This window comes from Cylas formicarius, unplaced genomic scaffold (genome assembly GCF_029955315.1).
Source record: "Cylas formicarius isolate icCylForm1 unplaced genomic scaffold, icCylForm1.1 PGA_scaffold_281__1_contigs__length_49999, whole genome shotgun sequence".
NCBI lineage: Eukaryota > Metazoa > Arthropoda > Insecta > Coleoptera > Brentidae > Cylas > Cylas formicarius.
Genome location: NW_026844314.1, coordinates 4,260 through 26,358, shown reverse-complemented (window position 1 = coordinate 26,358; position 22,099 = coordinate 4,260). Strand labels below are relative to the sequence as shown.

Below are 22,099 nucleotides of genomic sequence, written 5' to 3'. Positions count from 1 at the left end.
GAATGTACACTATATAAGGCCGCTGAAAACTTTCAACTAATCTCAGAAACGATACTTACCCCGAATTTTTACGTTTCCATAATATGATGCGACATAAAATGTAATCTAAGTCTACCCGACGAAATATCGCTGGCATATATGGCGGCTGCGCTCCTCGTTTCTGAGTCTGGTGTCCTGAGAATCTTTATGGTTTGTTTTTAACGTATTATCCCGCTTTTCATCGTTCGCATGAAACAAAAGCTATAGCTTTTAAGTGGAGTTCCGATTAGTTGAGCGGATGCAGAATATAAGTTACTTAATTGTTACTTATATTTATTATTAGAGATATTATGTTATGTTAGATATTATATACAGGACGTTTAAAAAAATGTGATTGTGGTGATTGCTTAGATCATTTTATGAAACAATTTCCTATAAATGCAGGTTCGGAAATGCATTGTTTCCAAGATACAGATAACTAAATAAAAATTAAACAGTTTCATTAGGGGAGTTATAAAATATGTTGATAAAAATGAGCCACTGACTTCAATTTAATCGATCGAACATTAAAACGAAGTGAAGGAACGGGAAGGCTAAGAACAGTAAGAGCGGTAGAGCTGAAAGACTATTCTTGAGTCATGTTCAGCACCATGATTGAAGAAGATACAGCTACCTCAACTCCCAAAGCCAATTTGATAAATTTTCATAATAAAGATTTATTTATCAGTTCCCGTTGAATGCCTGTATTGGAAAAATACGCACGGTTTCCCAGATTTCTGAAGATCTTACCATTGGCAATAACAAATGCAATGTGGTTTATGCACGATGGGTCATCAGCGCATTTCAGTCAGGTTGCTCCAGAGTTTTTGGCCACTAACCTACGGAAATCGCTGTATTGGGCGAGGTGGACATTTATGGCCTGCACGATCTCCCGATTTAAACCTTTTGGATTTTTTCCTGATGGCAGCGTAAAATCCTTCGTTCAAGTTACTCCTTCGGAAAAAGTAGAGGACTTAAGAAATCGAATTATTGTTATTTTTTGTCGAATTGTTTGCATATATTATTGGACTAAAGAAAAATGTTTTTATGATAAATAGACATGCAATAAAATAGTTTTTTTTATCTCTTAAGCGAAGCAAGAGATGAAAACAGTTCAAGAGACGAAAAAGTAACTGTTTTAGTCGCTCTATCTTATGGAACTATAAAAATTAAATTAAAGTCCGTGTCGTACATTTTTATATATAAATTTTATAAATTGCCCCCACACCCCCCTAACGACAATGTTTAATTCTTATTTCACGTTAAAAAAAATTAACATTCTGTGACTTAAAATCAATGGCAACTGTTTTCATAAAATGATCTGACGCATTAAAAGCTGTAAATATATTCTTTCTTGTGTTTTAAAAATTTAAAAATTGTCATTTGTCGAGCATTTTTGAAATACATACCTACATTCGGAAATCAAAAAATTGATTATTTTTTACAATTTGGTTAACTTAATGACGACATCCTTTAATGTTCTAAATAGCTTCAAAACACGTATACAAATACTACCAGAGACCGACCATCCAATTAGAAGAAAAATAACAAAAAAATATCCTCTCTTCTCTTATTCACAATTCATATCAATTTTATAACATATGCAATAGTGTCACACCCAAAAATTAATAGTTCCGAGAAAATTTATACTGATATGTTTTTACAATTATATTATGATTTGTATTATTCTCTTTTTAAAACAACAAATATGTTTTGAGATTTGTTTTGTACTATTATTGATCTCTCAATTTCAATTTCATAAATAACGTGCAATATTTCTCTATAAAACAGTAGATCAAAGAAACAACTATCAGATAAGTAATCTTTTAAAATTTAAACAATAAAAAACAACGGACCTATAGTTTCTGGCAAAGAGCTACTGTTGTTAAAATTATAGAAAACAAGAATTATCATGGCACATTAACAGAAGCTATTCTACAGTAAAAGCAACAACCAACTCACCTGATTTTTGAAAAATAAAAAAAGTACTATTATCAAAGTAACTAAAAAACCGTGACATTTCAGTCTTTGGCACCTTTCTTTCAGGTTATTATAAAATGGACTTTGATATTTTTTAATAGCATTACTATTAAGTCATTAACTTTTTCTTTAGAATTGTTATAACATCACGCCAAGCACTGTCAAGAATCTAGATTCACATTTGACAAAGATGTAGAAGTCGTGCCGGCTCGTATTTTTCTTTGCGTAATGCTTATGGTTCTGTAGTCAGTTTCACTCAAAGATGTTTTATAGGAAAAAGTGTCAGGAACATGTTTTTCTACTCCGGAAACACACGCGTCATTTATTTTGACAATATCACCTGAACTGTCCAAATGAAAGTAAAAAGAAGTTTGAGTTACCAATTTTTTAAAATCAAAAAATCATTTCTACGACTTTATAAAGATATATTATATATAATTCTAACTGTTTTCATTGCACGAAACATTTTCATACTAATAAGTGTTATATATGCCTGAAATAAAGTAATGTTTAAAATAAATATATTGTCTTAAATATGATTTTCTTTGCACTTATATTCGAGTTAGGGTTGCCAGACCTCCCCAAGGTGTGCTTTTTTATTAAAAATTAAAAAATAATAATATTAAACTAGGTATATGGGACTACACTTTTATACGTATAGGTATTTTTTTAATGGCTAAAATGTTTGCAAACGGGCAGAAAAACGACATTTATTCCTACTTTTATATTTATTTATTTATTTAATAGAATTGCAATATATAAGATAACAAAATAAACGGGGCGACACAATGGATAACAGTTTAGAATTTTTAATTAACCACACGGCTTTAAGTTGCCCAATTCAATTTTATTTTTGACTTAGGGTTACCCGTAATTCATTTATTTATGTATTCCAATTTTAGGCTGTAGCACCCAAGTACTTTTTTTATTGCGTCTCTGTTGCATGGGTTACTTATTTCTGAAGGAGCTTTAAGGAAAATCGTACGCGTCAGGGTTTAACAGTATTTATAGCCGTTGAGTGAGTACCATTTAGTATTTGGCGAATATTGCCTGTCATTTACCATCCGACAATATTGTTATAAACGCTTATCCAATTACACCGACGCGTTCTCCGTTTTTGGATCGCCCAACAAAATTTCGAGTGGCGGAGTAATTTTAAACGGCCTATTAATTTGTCCGGGAATCGTTCCATTGACATCACTATCCGTAAATACACCATATATAATGCGACATGCAATTTGCCTTCCTTATGCCAGACGTTCCACTATTGGTGCAGCGAGAACTATTAAAACATCTGTTGCGAAGGCTGATTCAGTACATTACACCCGTCGTTCGTTTATGTTGATTTGTTTTAAAGTGCACCAAGCTTGTTTATTATTCTAAAACACCATGTTTATAAACAAACACCGCGTTTGACGATGCAAGGGCTTACCGCTTCGACACTTAGCGGTGCGTAACACTGCGACAGCACTTCTGGTCGGTCCTTCGACAGCTTCTAACACCTAATAAAGGTATCTCGTACTAAAGCACATTTTCGTCTGTTATTTGCGTGTTATAAGTCAGGGTGGTGGATTTTAGATTCTTAAACATACGACTTGTGGTTTGTGCTGAAACAGTAAATTTTTAACCTGTTTATATAGTACCATTTTTTCATATATTTTCATGCATTAAAAATGACCATATTAATGAAGACCTTGGTTCAAGTTTCTATAGCATATGGATTAGGAATATGTACCATCCTCGAAGATACAGTACAAAAAATAATATCGAAACGAATGTTAATGTGGAATGACATACATACTAGTCAAACACTAGATCCGGCGTACACTAATACTAAAACTAAAGAACTAAAATTTCATACTTCAGTATTAATCGTGTAATATAATGTAACGTAAAATAACTTAACTTTTCTTTCCCGCGTGAATGCCCAGTGCGTTTAGGTCATAATTCTAGTTGCTCGTTTTATTGTTCATATCTTAACGATCCTTGAGTGATATTCATTTGTCACCAAATTTACCAAAGTCCTATATAAAAAATATCCCCAAGAAAAATGTTTTCTCTCTTTCTTTCTGCACAATAATAAAGTGATGTATAATTTTATTTGTCATTTGTCAAAAATAGTGGTTCTAGTGGCCTACGTCGTCAGTTACAGTTAATCCGCCTTGCAAATTTCAAAAATATATCCATAATAGTCTTTGAGATAATAATTTTTTTTTTGAAAATTATTATCCACTAGTTATGCTTGAATTTTGTGCAGCAACGCTCGAATTAAAATCTATCCATGAGTAACGCCCTGGTAAAATAATTTATTAATAAATTAAAATTTCACATTGCAGGACCGAAACCAGTGTCCATCTCAAAATTGGAGGACAAGTCTTCGTGGAACATGAAAAAGCAAATCAAACGAAGAAAACAACGACTCAAGTTGGTTTGTAGGTCGACGGGACTTCCTTTTCCAAGGATAACGTGGAGGAAAAATAACGTAACGCTGACTAATAACACCCACATGCAGATTACTTACGTTAAGTAAGTTGTTTTTGGGAACATTCAAAATATCAAATTGCTTCTCAAGGAAGTTTTTAGTGTTTAAGCTGACTCTGTAGGAATTTATCCACCTTTTTCTCATGATATATATATATATATATATATATATATATATATATATATATATATATATATATATATATATATATATATATATATATATATATATATATATATATATATATATATATATATATATATATATATATATATATATATATATATATATATATATATATATATATATATATATATATATATATATATATTCTCACGTATTGATTCACGGATGGAAAAATGTGATGACACTATACTCCGGGATATCATCCGTTCGCTCGTTGAACTCCGACTGGAATCCTGCATCCGACTGGAATCCTGCAAATCCTGCATCCGACTGGAATCCTGCAGACGTTTCGCCAAAATCTCACTTGGCATCTTCAATGCCAAGTGAGATTTTGGCGAAACGTCTGCAGGATTCCAGTCGGATGCAGGATTTGCAGGATTCCAGTCGGATGCAGGATTTGCAGGATTCCAGTCGGATGCAGGATTCCAGTCGGAGTTCAACGAGTGAACGGATGATATCCCGGAGTATAGTGTCATCATATATATACATATATATATATATATATATATATATATATATATATATATATATATATATATATATATATATATATATATATATATATATATATAAATTCAACATGTTTAAGGGGAAACCAATATAAATCAACGTAATGCTAAAATCCGCACATGGATATCAGTACCCTTTCAGCAAAATGGTAAGTGTACTATATTTTTGGAAAAAAGGAAAAAACCAAAATATTCAAAATATATAATATTTTCTATTATTAAAATATAGTATTACTCAGAACGGAATTGAAATAATAGTCCATATAGAAAGTTAAATTTTTTCCCGTTTCCCTAAAGTCATAGCACTACGAGATGTAAATTAAAATTTAATAATAAATTTAATTCAAAAAGCTATAAATTTTGTAACAGACTATTTAAGTAAACCAAAATAATTGGCTCTAAACTACTATCACTCAATCAGTCAATTAAAATTTATGTTAAATTCTAGGTAATCTACTTCTTAGTTGCATATGAGATTTGCACATTCCAATCAGATAATTTCATCAATTACGGGAAATGCCAATTTTGTTTTTAGATGTTTACTTGTTAATTGATGTAATAAGTTTCTTTTCTTGGAAGAATTTCCTGCGAGGCTAGCAAAACATTTAGTCAGCTTTTTTTGATAGTTTTTAAAACAGATTCCTTGGATCAAACTTGTTAAGTAAATAAATATTCGCTTAAATTGTATATACTTAGTTAATTCCTTTTGACTTTGTAAGCAGACTTCGCTTGGTAGCAAGCCATAAGAAATGCCGCAAGATTTTAGATCTGTACAACGTTAAAAGTTAAATTTCGGTCGACTTTACTTTATTAATATAATATAATTAATAATTAATTATTTAATAAAATTATATAATAAAGTGATAAACCCTTTTTTGTTTGAAAATATTGCTGAATTTTATAACTATAAAATAGTTTTCGTTTCCCAGAAGACGGAGCACACTGAAAATTCGAAATGCGAGCGAGCAGGACTCCGGTCGGTATGAGTGCATTGCCTGGGATCTCAACCATTCCTACAAGTCGAGGAGTATTGACGTTCAAGTGAAAATACGCGTCACCACGACCACCTCTTCACCTTTGAGTGAGATTGATGATAGTGAGATATGAAATTCTATACAATCGTTTTGTTTTTATGTGTTCTAATATTGTCAGCCAGTCCAAAAATGCGGGTGTTAATATGTTATAATAAAATAAAATCACTTTATGAAGTGGTCTGCGCTATACATTACAGCTCCACTTTCTGGTCCGTTATAATCTTTGTCAAGCTGAGCGCTACATAAGGAATTGGAGATTGCAGGGGGCCAGAAAGTAGGGCTGTCATTGTGGGGAAGACTTGACGCTGCTATTTTATTAAGTGTTTAATACAAAATTCTAAATTCTAAAACGTTTTTAGCTTTATGTTGTGATTTTTTTATTTAATCGTGTCTGACTACAACTTGTGACTAGAAATAATTAGATATTGTTCATATATCACTCCAGTGTCTGGCGCATTTCACAGCATTTTCATTGCACGTCCAAAGGTCCCGGATGGTACATGGAGCTTGTAGGGTTTGTCACGCTAGAAGGTGCTCCATTGTCTGGGATTCTCCACATTCACACGTTTCCTCTTCAGGAGGTTGTTCTTGGATCTCCCCATTTGGCACCGGAGTCGGTTGAGGGTTTTCCAGTTACCCCAGTCAGAGCCTGCAGGAAGTTTTTCTTTTATATTATAGGTTGAGATGTCGTTGATTGCTAGGCGCTGTTCCCATTTTGTCTCCTTGGTAGCAGTTTTAGAGGCTGTGAGGGGCTGTGTAGATTACCTAAAGCCTCGCCTTGATTTCAGTCTGGCCGCTGCCGGAATATATTGGTACATAGGATGTCTGGTGTCTTCACATTGTCTGCTTCGTTCGGCCATGGCTAGGGTTTCCCTACGTATTTGCGGTGGTGCAATTTCGGCTAGCATGTAAAGCTGATAAAGGTTAGTGGGTTTTAGGCATCCGGTTATTAATCTACACGTGTCATGCAGGACAGGGTCCAGTCTATGGGCATGTGATGATCTCTCCCATACGGGGGATGCATACTCGGCTGCGGAGTAGCACAGTGCGAGGGCCGAGGAGCGCAGGACGTTAGGGTCTGCCCCCCATCAAGCATTAGTCAGTTTCCGGAGAATGCCGTTTCTGGTGTTGACCTTGGTTTTATCGATATGCTTTCTGAACGTTAGGGAGCTGTCTAATGTAACATCTAGATAGACTGGGTTTGGGCAGTGTTGCAGTCTGACTGAGTTCCATTCTATTTGTAGTTCCCTTCTCGCCTGTCGGTTATTGAGGTGGAAAAGGCATGTTTGCGTTTTCGCTTTATTTGGGCGGAGCTGATTTGATCTGTAATAATCATTCAGTCTTGATAGGGATTCTGTTATCTGCTCCTCTATCTCTGCGATGTTTTTTAACTGGCAGGCGATAGCTGCTTCGTCGGCGTATATAAAGCTTCTTGTTGATGGGTCTATTAGTTGGTCGTTAGTATAAACATTGAAAAGCATGGGTGCTAGCACGCTACCTTGAGGAAGGCCATTCTTCTGGTTCCTACAACGGCTTCTCGTTCCTTGGAACTCTACATAGTATCTTCTGTTAGATAGCATTGTTTTTATCACTTTCGTCAGCTGGTAGTCTCCTGTCATTCTCAAATTTTTTCTAGTAATATTTTATGGTTTATGGTGTCATATGCCGCCGTTAGATCTATAAAGACGGCCCCCGTGGTTTCCTTTCTCTCAAAGCCGTCCTCAATGTGTTGGATGAGGCTTAGTACCTGACCAGTACAGGATTTCCCAGGTCTGAATCCTGTTTGCTGGGCAATTAGATGGTTCTCGATTTGGGGCCCATACTTGTTAAGTATAAGGCGTTCGTAGAGTTTGAAAGGGGAGCACAACAGTGACACCGGACGGTAGCTTTTAGCATCTTCCCTTGGTTTCCCCGGTTTAAGGACGGCTACGATTTTAGCTTTTAGCCCCAATTTTGGGATTGTATTGTTGGTCCAGCAGGAGTTATACATTTGTAGAATCCAGTTCTGGGCTGATGGGCCTAGATTTATCAGAAACTGATTCAGGATTTCGTCTGGGCCTGGGGCCTTCCTGACCTTCAGAGACTTGATTGCAGTTTTCAGTTCTGCAATGGTAAAGAAAGCCTCATTAGATTGTCTAGGCTGTTGTGTCATCCTGAAGGTGGGAGTCACTTTTACAGTTTGATCAGGCTTACCGTTTAGGAGTAGTTGATGTGCGATTTCGTTGGCGGTGACATTTACTTGGTCTTTTGAAGATGTTGGGTCTCCTGATAGCTTTTTTATGAGGCTCCAGGCTTTTCTGCTACTGTGTCTCATATTCAGGCCCTCTATCGTGTCTTTTCATGCTCCCTGTCTTTTCCTGCTTATGGAGTCAATCTGGAAAACATTGAAAAACATTGAAGTTAACAAGAATATTTAACAAAATTTTTAAATTAATAAAATATAATTGACTACATCCACAAGGATGTTTTGTTCTCTCTCTCTCTCTCTCTCTCTCTCTCACACACACACACACACACACACACACACACACACACACACACACACACACACACACACACACACACACACACACTCTTCCTATCTCTAATCTGTCTAGGGTTTTTGAGCCGCCCATTCATTGTTTTCCGGTAGCAAAAACAGCTTTTTTTTTGAGTTGACTTTTCTAAATAATCACGTATATTTTCAGAAAAACAATGTCCGATTGAATATGCCACTAAGTACTGTCTGAACGGCGGCACATGTTTCGAAGATCTCGATCCCTTGGAACGATATTGCATGTAAGTAAACCTAATATTTTAGTTAGTAACTAAGCTAAGCTAAGCTACAAAATTCAATTGGCCCTATGACAAACATTGAGCGCAGTGTTTAAAATATGACATCGCAGCGATAGCAGAATGAACCAAGTGTAATTCTAAATGTCCTTATCGTTAAACGCCAAAAGGCACTAGAGTAAATTTTTATCTAGGAATTTTGAAACCATGACGTTAAATGTTATTTCAGATTTTATCAAATTTCAATTAAGTGACAAAAACAGAACACCTATTAATAGTAGAACGTCATTTTATAGTTTCTAGAATCGGGCCTCTAGATAGTTTGTAATTTGCACCGTCTAGCATGTAGTAAGATGTCTCCATCCTGACGTAATTAACTGACCATCAAGTAATGAGAAATGATATAGGATATAATGATATAGAACGTCAATACGATTTAAGGTAGCCTTGGCCTATTGCGGCGAGGGGAATTTGAAAGCAAGTTCAGTTTGGACATTTTTTATTTGAAATTTTGATTTTCATCATATTTTAGAATATCATTTCGAAGTTAAAACGTTTCATTTTTTTTACTTAGATAGGAATATAAATTTAATTCCTGTAACGATAATCAAATAAGCTAATATTTATCTATAATCACCTATCTTTAATTTTGTCGGAAAAGTTATGACGGAATTTTAATTTTTTCAGGTGTCCCAGCGGATATGAAGGAGACCGATGCCAGTACAAAGACAGCTACGTCAGCTAAGCGTGTGGGAACTCGAGTGAAAATAATGTATATTTGTAAAATATTCTGTGGCAAAAGACTGTAATCACTACTTACGAATCATGGTCAATTACTTAACGTGAAAATACATCAAAAATATTTCAACAGCTAAGGTGGCATTTTAACGCCTATCGTTGCCGCTTCGATAACGTTGAAACTCAAATAATTTTAAAACAAACAAGTCTACAATTAATAATTTTACAATGGAGGCGAATTTATGCGTTGCATAAGATGCATAGCTTTTTAACGGCGTTAAAATACAATTTTGTAATACGGTTTTGTTATTTTTCTCGAGCATTGATTTTGTTGTGCTAAACTGTCTGGCCCGACTTAAATTATCCTTTGAAAGCGTATGTATACTGTGTATATACTTGTCGAAAGGTGAGAACGGTAGCCCGAATTTTTAATAGAGTTTTATATTTCTGAATATATCAGGGACCGATAATATAATTCTTTTTGTACAAACCTTGTAAATAATTAATTTATTACACCAATTATTATTATTGTCCTATTCTTTAACAAATATTTTAAAACACTTTTAAACCAAAATGTAATTAATAAATTGTGCTAATTTAATAAATTATGTTCATTTTGTGTGTGTAGTTTTTTTAGTTAGATACAACATTAATAAAGCATCGAAAAACGTATCAAATCATTTTTTTAATTTCTTATCTATTGCCCTGACGGAACTGATTTAATTAATATACGCTCTAGATTTTTTTTGTTACCTTAAGAATACATTTTCTTATTCATTGGTGGACTTCTTTTATGAGCTCATTGCACATCTTGCACTAGGACCATAAAATTATAGGAATTAGGTAACTTTTAACTTCATTTTCTTACTTAACATAAAAACTTACGAACTAGGGAGGTTCGTTTTGACATTGGATATTAGATCACATGATAAAAATACGTTTTAAGGAATTAAACATTATAGTGGAAAAACAATTTAATATTTGTATTCTATGAAAAAAATTATAGCCCGTTTAGTTTGCTGATTGTTTAATACCTGAGAGAATTTTATTTCCTTTTCGACTGTCACCATAAATAATTATTAACTCTCCGCGTACCTCAGATGTACTTTTCGAGTTGGCAACAGATTTGTCTCAGTTTACAATATCTGAAAATAGATCCTTTTCGAATTTAGTCGGTACCTGTGTGCCTGTGCTTGTGTGTGTGTGTGTGTGTGTGTGTGTGTGTGTGTGTGTGTGTGTGTGTGTGTGTGTGTGTGTGTGTGTGTGTGTGTGTGTGTGTGTGTGTGTGTGTGTGTGTGTGTGTGTGTGTGTGTGTGTGTGTGTGTGTGTGTGTGCCGTGCATTTCTAAAATCTGAAAGATCCATTTAAAATCTAATTTTAGATTCAATCGCAAAGATACTAAATACACCTGGCTGACGTAATACAATGTATTTTTAGGAGAGTTTCTGTGTGCTTCTTTCCGTTGATTCCGTATCCCAGGTCCTTCGCCAGAAATTGGAATAGTCTTTTAGTAGAAGCGTTTCTGACCTAATATGTTTTAGAATGGCGAAGATGGCGCTACGGGCAATGTTTCTGATATTTAATTCGTTTTTATATATAGGAAGATGCAAGACATTAAGCAGTGTTTCAGACATCTATCTAATAATTTAAAGTTATTTGATATCTTTTTGCAAATGAATACCATATACTGTACAATATTTAAAAAAAAAATGCTAGTAAGAAAGCTCGGCGTCTTCTGCTTTAAGAATTTTTTTGATTATGACAAATTTACTTATTAAAATCGATGTAAAGTGTTTCTCGTCTTGTTTTTGCCGATTACCAAAATTCTTATAAACCTGAAAAGTGGAAATGTTTATAGCAAAGGGTGGAGTTTAAAGTTTATTTCAAATCAATTTGAATTCTTTTACTTCTTTTCATTTTTTTGATGTCCACCAAATTCCTCTGTAGTTCGCCCTTTGGGTTGTAGCCATTTCAGTTTACAGTTTTGACTGAAGTAACCTGTTATGAACTGTGATGAACTGTTTTTTCAGTGTCAATATAACGTTCCCTGTGATTATAAAAAATTCCTAAACATGCTTTCTTTTTTAAATCTCCGTTGACTTCATAATATAAAATCAAGTTTTTAAATCATAACAAAACTTACGTAGAACGTTAAATTGACAACAGATCAAAAAATCGTAACCTGTCAAATGAAAAGCTAGTGTGTATTGTTGAAATGGAACAAAATAGATAATCACATCAAACGTAATCTTAATTCGTAGGTTATAAAGTACGCCATTCTTCCTATTACATTCTTTCCCCTCTTTTGTCTTACTGTGCACACGATAACTGCACAAATTGTTATTGCGATAAACCCGGATAGAACTTTATTCCATATTTTATAAGTTGAATAAACTCTGAGAAAATTCTCTCCACCACAAAGGCGTTAAAAAAAGGCAGCTTGGGACGAAATAGCAGCTATGGCAGACGAGCTCAGACGCTGTAACTGTTTCGACCAGATTTAAATTGCTTTACGATACCAATCCCTTGGGACCAATCACGTCAACTGGGGAAGGTTTCGTGGACCATTACAAATTTAACAATTAGCAATAAAACATTTATAGCGATGCGATTCAGCTTTTTCGCGGTACTTGTATAAACTAGTTTTACTGTTTTAAAATTAGGACTAGATATTTTATCTAACCGCCAGTATCGTATTTACCTAGCTAGTGCGGATAGATAAGTCACGCGAAAGGAGGAAAAACTTTATTAGTGTTCTTTCTAGTGGTCTCCAGAAACACAATTTAGAAAAACATGAATTTACAGTCGGCTTTAAGGTCATTGCTCAGTAGTAGTGGCAAATAGGTTCCCCACTTTCTAATCTATTTGATGTTACTACTGGAGCTACTGACTTAGTCGCTTGGAATACGATTCAAAATGTAGTAGGCGTTTCGGCTTTTATTAGCTAGTTGCTTTTGCCACACCGGTTCCACGCTCCATCGGTCTTAACATTTCTGATTTTCATTTCCAAATTCGCCAACCCTTTTTATACTCTAGTAAATAGCGTTTTATGTGAGTGCTCATTGATCGAAAAAATACTGCGCAGTTTTAGCTTACTTCGTCTTCGTCTTACTAGGTTAAGTTACTGTGTCTTCATCTTGATCCGCGTGAATGACAAACTCCAAACCACATCTTCGTTATTCATTAAAAGAGAACTAGAACTAAAACTAATGTATAATATAAGCGTTATTGTTGTAAAAGTTAAAAAAATCTAAGGAAATATTACTGCCTATTAGTTCTACGGAACTCCTGGTGGAATAAACGTGTAGCACGAGTATTTCAGGATGGAACATGTAGACCAATCCTTGATGTTAACAGAGGGCAGTCGATTGTAGAGTTGATCAGTCTCTGAACTAATTTTAAGTCTCTCTGTTTCCTTCAGGAGACGAGAGTTCTTAAATGTAATGCTGGGCAGAGGTCAGTATAGTGGACCTCCAGATTATTGTACAGCATAATTTGCGCCGAGCACTTTCTATCCGCTGTATATGTCAGCTGAAATTGGGACTTCATACTGAAGCAGCATATTCTAGATGTGATCTGTTTCAAGTTCGGCATTGATGTAAAGAAAGTCATATTGTTGCATTCCTTTTTTCCTCCATCTGGTGGCACGGCAAGCAATCGCAATCTCAATCATAGCACGATTGATCCCGTTTTAATATTTATAGGGATTAGATTATTATTATATATTAGACACACTTACCTCGTTTTCTCTCCACAAAATCTAGGCATATTTTGAGAAAATACTGCCTTAAAAATGCTGCAGACAAACTTATTGACAATCTGTCAACGGCCATGTTGAATGTCCATTTTTTTTCATGGTGGCTTCATAAGTGGCTCTTTCATGGGCATAGAGAGAGTCTGTATATCTTTAGTAGCGCTTTTAGCGACTCCATGTCCAATAGAACGCCTTAATCTCGTTTGGAGTTTTATCAACATTTTTTTCCCAAAATGTTCGAAAACTCCCACTCCTTCAGAAATAGAGTCAAGAGCATTAAACAAAAAAGATGTGATTTTGTTTCAACTTTAAAACAGTACTATGGTAAATAAAAGAACATCTAAGGGCTAAGATAAAAAACTCAGAAATAAGTTATAGCGATTTTCCTTTGGCTGATTTTCTTCACAATATTTTTCTTTCAACTGCCTGAATCCTCTTTACCCTTACTGGGACACTCAGTACACATGGACCGGGTAACTTATTACTGCGTGATCTTTAATATCTCTGTAAGTTTATCGTATCCATAAATTTTATATACAACATAGTTACCATAATACATACATACCCTTGAATGCATTTAACTTTATTATTTAAAATAGAACATCCGGGATCCTTTTCCATTTTTGAACTTTTATATGATATTGGGTACCTTGATTCTATTAAAAATTTTGAAAGATGTTATATTATTTTTGACTGATGGTAGCCGCCTATATGTTGGGATTCATTTATCAACGAATGGTGCGATGCATAATTTAATTTCACATTCTTATATCCATTTTCAAATGTTTTGTTCTGCTACAAATCAATCGTGTGTTTTCCACTCCGTAGCTGTATATTCTGTGCCTGTATATATAAGAGAGGAATTATTATATTGTATTGACAATGTCTTTACTAATTGAAATCCAAACCAACATCTGTAAGGTAGTTCCGTCAAGACATCTTGCTTTTCTAAAACAATTTTTTAACGAATTGTATGGATTCTTGGCAGAAATGGGTCTAGCCATTAGTACAAAAAATTCGACTTGATTTTGATTATTTTCAAGAATAAGTTGTCTTTCTAAGTTTCATTTGAGTCATGAGTGTCTAATAAAAGAGTTACTTAAAAATACATTAGCTGACGTGACTGTCAGAATTGACAAACGTCAAAATTCAAGCCGTGCGGCAATATCTCCGAAAACATCCGATTGCTCCTAAACCCCTGCGGTAATATCCCGGAAATATCCGAAGTGTCTCGGATCGGTGATAAACGAAACTGATGTGGTAAAATGACACTTTCCGCGCGCTAGATCGGTGTATAATTAGGTATTTTACAGAACGGATTGGAAAAAAATTGTTATTTATCAATTGAAGACTGACACTGACAAAAGGCGTGACTACCGTTAGAAAAGAAGTTTGAAAATACCCTAAAAATTATCTTTCACAATCGGTTAAATTCGTTAAGCCAATGTGAAATCTTAAGGATGTCTGAAATCTGGTGTACTAATTTTTCCACCTTGCAGCTTAACGAGTCGATTAAAAAAAAAAAGAACCACGAGTAATGGTAAAAGGGCGAACGAAAGAAGAAGAAACACACGGGTAAGAGAAAATCCCCGGGTGAGAGCTTAGCGAAAGCCTATATCGGCTCTATCTAATATCGGTTAACTGCTCATAAATTTAAGTTCTGTTTGCTGCGGGAGCGTCCGTGTGGTCGAGCCAGATAAATTGAAATTAGCCCCTGCGGTCGCTCGTCATACCATTGGCCAATCATTAATCAAAACGAGCCACTTGATCCGCTTTCGCCGAACGATCATCAGATTATTTTGATTAGATTCTCCGGCAGAGTGATACGCTGCGATGCCCAAAGTTGCGTGCGAAATATTCGCGGATTCGAAGCTGCTTCCGATAGGTTATTAGCTGAGTTCCCGACAACATATTTATACTCACTCAGTAGTTTAGGAACTTTTTTGATTTCTGATTACAATAGGCAGTAAAGAGTAACAAACTAGAAAACGGTTAGAAGTGTAGATAGATTTTCTTATTGCGAATTAAATCGTCTAGAACTTATAGGGGGCGAGTGAAAGTATGTGAAGCAAAACATAACAGATAAATCACAATGAACACCTCTAAGCTACTGTTTGGTCAAGCCACTGAGTAAGTGACACCAGCGAACTGGCGAAAAGTAGTCTAGAATATCAATAAAGAAGAAGAAAAAATGTGGAATCTTGACTACTCGATTCCAACGAATAAAAAGTAACTTGAATTTCAAAAATAAATTATATCAATTGGATCATCAAAACTTGTAAAAAATGTTTAATAAATATTTCTTGTGATGCATGGTATGCAATGTATAATGTATATTTATATTTTTGTCTACCATCCAAAATCCATTAGTAGTATATAAGGTAAAATATATTAAATATTATATCTACGAAGTCCTAAATTTTGTTGATGGTTGTATTGGCTCTATTCTCAACTGCTTTTGAGTTATTGACAATTGGAACTTTTGTTTTGGTGAATTTTCCCTTCTTTAAACGTCTAGATTAGATTAGATTAGATTAATAGTTGGGAGAGCCAGCAGTCAGCCTGTCCGTCACTGCGACCCAGAGGATCTATTGTGACTCTCTCCATAGCTATAGGGCTTTATCCAGGTTCGTTTCTCTAACCAGACTCCACAACTTCGATAATGGCTCCCTCGTATAGCTCTCTGCCTCTGGTTTGGTATCGCCCAGCAGATAGAAACGCACTCTCGCTAGGCCTTCGCAGTGGCACAGTGCGTGTGCGACTGTTTCCTCCTCTTGCTGACAGAATTTACATTCTGTGTTTTCTTCCACTTCCATCAGGCTTAGATGCCTCTTACAACACACGATAGCTTGTCAAACTAAAATATTGGAATGTGGTTCTAAGTAGCTATATGTTTAGATTTTATAAGCATTCAAATTAATCAAAATAGACTAAAATATCGCTACCACAACAACAGACTACCACAGTTCATTTTGATATAGCGGAATATATTTGAAATAAGCAAGGGAAAAATATGTCATAATTTGAAAGGGAAATAGTAGCTAAAATCAAAAATAACAAACGGAACCCCCGTCACTGCTTATCTTACTCAATGAAAAAAACAACAAAGTGGGAAAATTTTCATTAAATAGAAACGCTCGTTTTCTATTAAACTATCGAACGTTTACTTTCTGTGTTATTAATATTAAATTTGATCCTTAACAATTGCTAGTTATGGCAGTCCCCCAGATGACGAAGGTTATTATGATTTTTTTTAATGCAATTTCCATATAACGATTTTTTCGTATAAAGTTCAATAAAAAATAAGAATACCTAATAACCAATTTTTATATTGTTAAAATAAAATTATTTTCCCTTTACAAATTTCCTACCGCCTTTGGAACACCACTTGTCGCGGTGGTGAATCGATAACAGTAAACCCTTAAGTTTACCCAAACCCAGGTGGTACTATCTGCACTATGAAAAAAGGAAGAATTTTGCAATGAAAGTATTCATTCGGTCACTCTGTAGCCCCTTTGCATAATGAATGAGGTTTCATTACTCTATATCTTTCTCAAATATACCATAGCAGGCGAATATATCGCGAAATGAAACCTTTAAATCTTTGTTTGAATCTCGAAATAATTAAATTGTCAGATTACGAGCTGTAGAATAGTCCTTAATCGTCAATTGGAGGCACAAAAATGTTCTCGCAACATTTAAAATAATAAATGGTTATTGCAATTACAATTGCAATTGCCATTGAGTTTAGGAAGATATCAAGTTAACGTGAGGAAAACACTTCCTGACAAACAGGAGGTCTGATTTCTCTTATGATAAAAATTATTCAATCTCCAATCATTTCTAACGAAATTTAATTTCTTGATTTTTTTCATATTAAAAAAAAACCTCTTCCCGCATGGTAATAGCAATTGTGTTAATATGACTTAAGTAATTTTCTATCTGTTTTATTAAAATACTTCAAAAAATCGAAGTACGAACAGGAAGTAATTTTTAATAAAAATCCTTTATTATTTATATTGTAGTTAGGACGTTATGCTATTTCATTAAAACGGGGAAAGTAAAAAGAATAGTCTAAGAAGTTGGTAACTAAAAATTAGATATTTTGTTTTAGACAGATATTTTATTTATTACAAAAAAAAGTTCTCGATTAATCAGTGCAGTGGCAAAATAAACATAACATAAACAAAATAAAATATATTGATTCACAGTAAGTGGCACGCCACTGATTTTCATAAAAAAAATGACATTTGCATTCATTCATGAGCAGATTTGATCTTTCATTAATTTTTTTTTAGTCCATTGTATGGTTTTCACTTAAAAATAAAACTAACTTCTCTGCATGTTTTCATATTAACGGTCGCCATGTAGAGAACGAGTTTTAATTTTTTTATGCGAAAACCGTAAGTCGGATTGAAAAAAAATGAAGAAATTAAATTTGTTTAAAAATGAATGGAGATTGTAAGAATAACTTTTATTTTAAAAGAAATCAGTGGCGTACTATCAATGCCTGCCAAAATATACACGTGAAATTCCTGACGCTTAATTCAACACATTCAATTAGAAAACGCCCTGTATACAGTATTTTATTAAATGATATTGTTCTATTGAAATAAAAGGCTATTATCAAGATCAATTAAGGCCACACTTAAATTTTAACTGGCTGTATCCTAGTTACTACACAAATATAATTTATAAAAGTTTGTATGAATAAAGTTGTGTTTTACTTCTTTTAAATATATATATATATATATATATATATATATATATATATATATATATATATATATATATATATATATATATATATATATATATATATATATATATATATATATATATATATATATATATGATGACACTATATTCCGGGATATCATCCGTTCGCTCGTTGAACTCCGACTGGAATCCTGCATCCGACTGGAATCCTGCAAATCTTGCATCCGACTGGAATCCTGCAGACGTTTCGCCAAAATCTCACTTGGCATCTTCAATGCTCGCGCTCCGAAAACACTTCGAACACTCGTGAATCAATACGTGAGAATATATATATATATATATATATATATATATATATATATATATATATATATATATATATATATATATATATATATATATATATATATATATATATATATATATATATATATATATATATATATATATATATATATTCTCACGTATTGATTCACGGATGGAAAAATGTGATGACACTATATTCCGGGATATCATCCGTTCGCTCGTTGAATTCCGACTGGAATCCTGCATCCGACTGGAATCCTGCAAATCCTGCATCCGACTGGAATCCTGCAGACGTTTCGCCAAAATCTCTGAGTGTTCGAAGTGTTTTCGGAGCGCGAGCTTTGAAGATGCCAAGTGAGATTTTGGCGAAACGTCTGCAGGAGTCCAGTCGGATGCAGGATTTGCAGGATTCCAGTCGGATGCAGGATTTGCAGGATTCCAGTCGGATGCAGGATTCCAGTCGGAGTTCAACGAGCGAACGGATGATATCCCGGAATATAGTGTCATCACATTTTTCCATCCGTGAATCAATACGTGAGAATATATATATATATATATATATATATATATATATATATATATATATATATATATATATATATATATATATATATATATATATATATATATATATATATATATATATATATATATATATATATATATATATATATATATATATATATATATATATATATATATATATGATGACACTATATTCCGGGATATCATCCGTTCGCTCGTTGAACTCCGACTGGAATCCTGCATCCGACTGGAATCCTGCAAATCTTGCATCCGACTGGAATCCTGGATCTGTCAAGACATTGCCTGAAAAACGCTTACTTTATGCACAACGGGAAAATTTACCGACAAATAGATGGAGCAGCAATGGGATCATCTCTCTCACCTGTGATTGCCAACCTCTTCATGATTTACTTCGAAAAGAAAGCAATAGAGAAGGCAAATCTGAAGCCAAAACTATGGACAAGATACGTTGATGACGTATTTGTTGTATGGCCTTTTGGCAAGGAGGAGCTTTTGAAATTCCTAGATCATCTGAATTCCATTCACCCAAGGATTCAATTTACAATAGAACTTGAAGAGGATAACAGTCTGCCCTTTTTAGATGTGCACATCACAAGGACCGAAGATGGACACTTGGAACACACTGTCTATAGAAAACCAACACACACTAATAGATATCTGAACGCTAAATCTCATCACCACCCATCACAGATACAGGCAGTGGCAAATACATTAATTGCTCGGTCCTTCAGGCTCACAAACGAGAGGAACAGAGATAAAGAACTGAAGAAAATTAGTACCTGTCTTCGACAAAACGGATACCAAAGGCGCACCATCAGCAAGGCAATCGGTAAACAACAACAGCCGCAGCAGAGAGTGCAGGACGAGACCCAACGAAGATCGATCGCTGTCCTGCCATACATCAAGGGGGTTACTGACAAAATCGGCCGAATATTACGGAAACACGACATATCAACGGCATACAAACCTGACCATACCATCGGAGCAATACTAAGAAACCCAAAACAAAAAATTACTCTGGAAAACCAAGGAGTATACAGTGTAGCATGCGGATCGTGCAGCCTGACGTATGTGGGACAGACCAACAGAAGGATTTCAGCCAGGCTCGAGGAACATCGTTTAGCCATAAGAAACAAACAAACAACATCTGCTTTGTTTCAGCACCAACATCAGACAGGCCATAAAATTGATTTCGGCACTTGCAAACAGATAGCTAATATTCCTGATTTTAGGACTAGGATTATACGAGAGGCCATCGAAATAGAAAAGTGCGGACACCTCAATACGAGAGACGACGCTCTGCATTTATCCAACACGTGGAGAACGATAATCAAACAGCAGAGCGATGCGCAGCAGCCAACGGGGACATCGCAACTACGATCGGGCGAAATTAACAACGCGACAATTCAGGGGGCGGAGCCACCTCCCCCCACGCACAAGCAGCACCGTTACCATCTCCGGCGCAGAGTATAAATACCGCACGCACCGCCGATAACCTCCCAGTGTTCGAAGTGTTTTCGGAGCGCGAGCATTGAAGATGCCAAGTGAGATTTTGGCGAAACGTCTGCAGGATTCCAGTCGGATGCAAGATTTGCAGGATTCCAGTCGGATGCAGGATTCCAGTCGGAGTTCAACGAGCGAACGGATGATATCCCGGAATATAGTGTCATCACATTTTTCCATCCGTGAATCAATACGTGAGAATATATATATATATATATATATATATATATATATATATATATATATATATATATATATATATATATATATATATATATATATATATATATATATATATATATATATATATATATATATATATATATATATATATATATATATATATATATATATATATATATATATATATATATATATATATATATATACATATATATATATATATATACATATATATATATATATATATATATATATATATATATATATATATATATATATATATATATATATATATATATATATATATATATATATATATATATATATATATATATATATATATATATATATATATATATATATATATATATATATATATATATATATATATATATATATATATATATATATATATATATATACATGGGCGAAAGACCGGGCCGCGGGGGGCTGGAGAGTTGCTCCGGGAATGAGGCAGGCGAGGCTTATGATGGATGGGCCCGCCCTTCCTCGGACCAGGGAGCTGCTTAGACTGACCAGAAGGGAGTGTAGAGCACTAACAGGGGCCTACACAGGACATTGCAGGCTTAGGAGGCATCTCTGCTTGCTAGGCATTGGAGACGACCCGGAGTGTAGGTGGTGCATGGAAGGGGAGGAGACCCCGTATCATCTGCTCACCGAGTGCCCTGCCTTGACATGGGCAAGATTGAGAGTCTTCGGAACGGCCCTGATCGATCCGGACTCAGTGCACGGTATTGGGCTAAAGGAGTTGCTGACCTTCTACAGGAGGGGCGGCATTCTGGACGCCCTCTAGAGCGGCCTGGGGCACAACGGGCCCATCTGGTGGCCTAAGTGCTTGGACGCCCGAGAGGGCGCCCCCCTTTAATACCAATACCGATACCACCAATACCAATATATATATATATATATATATATATATATATATATATATATATATATATATATATATATATATATATATATATATATATATAACAAATGAAAATGACACAATAACTGACAACCACACAATGCACTAATACATAAACAAAAAATGCCCTGTATTTCAGGACTATGATTGCCATATAAAATAAGGAAGTTGGATTCATTAATAACAAAACAGAGAACTGTAAAAAAAAATCTGAGTACGCTACTGCATACATTTTAGAAGCATAGATTTATCTATGCCAAAATTGTACCCGGAAAGTGTTAATGCCACATGTTGTTGTGAGGACTCTACAGTTTTTTTGTGGCCTAAAAGAACGTCTACTCTATGGGCAACCCACTATTCTAAATAAGATCGTCATCATAACTTGCTGCCCCTTTTGACACCACCCACAACACACGTCATTGATCCTTGATTAATTCC

General features: G+C 34.7%; 1 protein-coding gene across 2 annotated transcripts in view; it reads left to right on the top strand.

Annotated features, from left to right (window-relative positions):
* Window positions 1-10,306, top strand: part of LOC132697666 (protein vein-like) — a 33,924-nt gene extending 23,618 nt beyond the window's left edge. The window contains exons 2-5 of one of the 2 annotated variants that reach the window (XM_060663204.1): window positions 4,335-4,524; window positions 6,105-6,256; window positions 8,897-8,987; window positions 9,669-10,306. In XM_060663204.1, the coding sequence (XP_060519187.1) occupies window positions 4,335-4,524; window positions 6,105-6,256; window positions 8,897-8,987; window positions 9,669-9,726 (491 nt within the window). In that variant the 3' untranslated portion in view covers window positions 9,727-10,306. Of the gene's footprint in view, window positions 1-4,334; window positions 4,525-6,104; window positions 6,272-8,896; window positions 8,988-9,668 lie in introns of both variants that reach the window. The other variant, XM_060663203.1, reaches the window with a different exon arrangement.
* The last annotated feature ends 11,793 nt before the right edge of the window (window positions 10,307-22,099 follow it).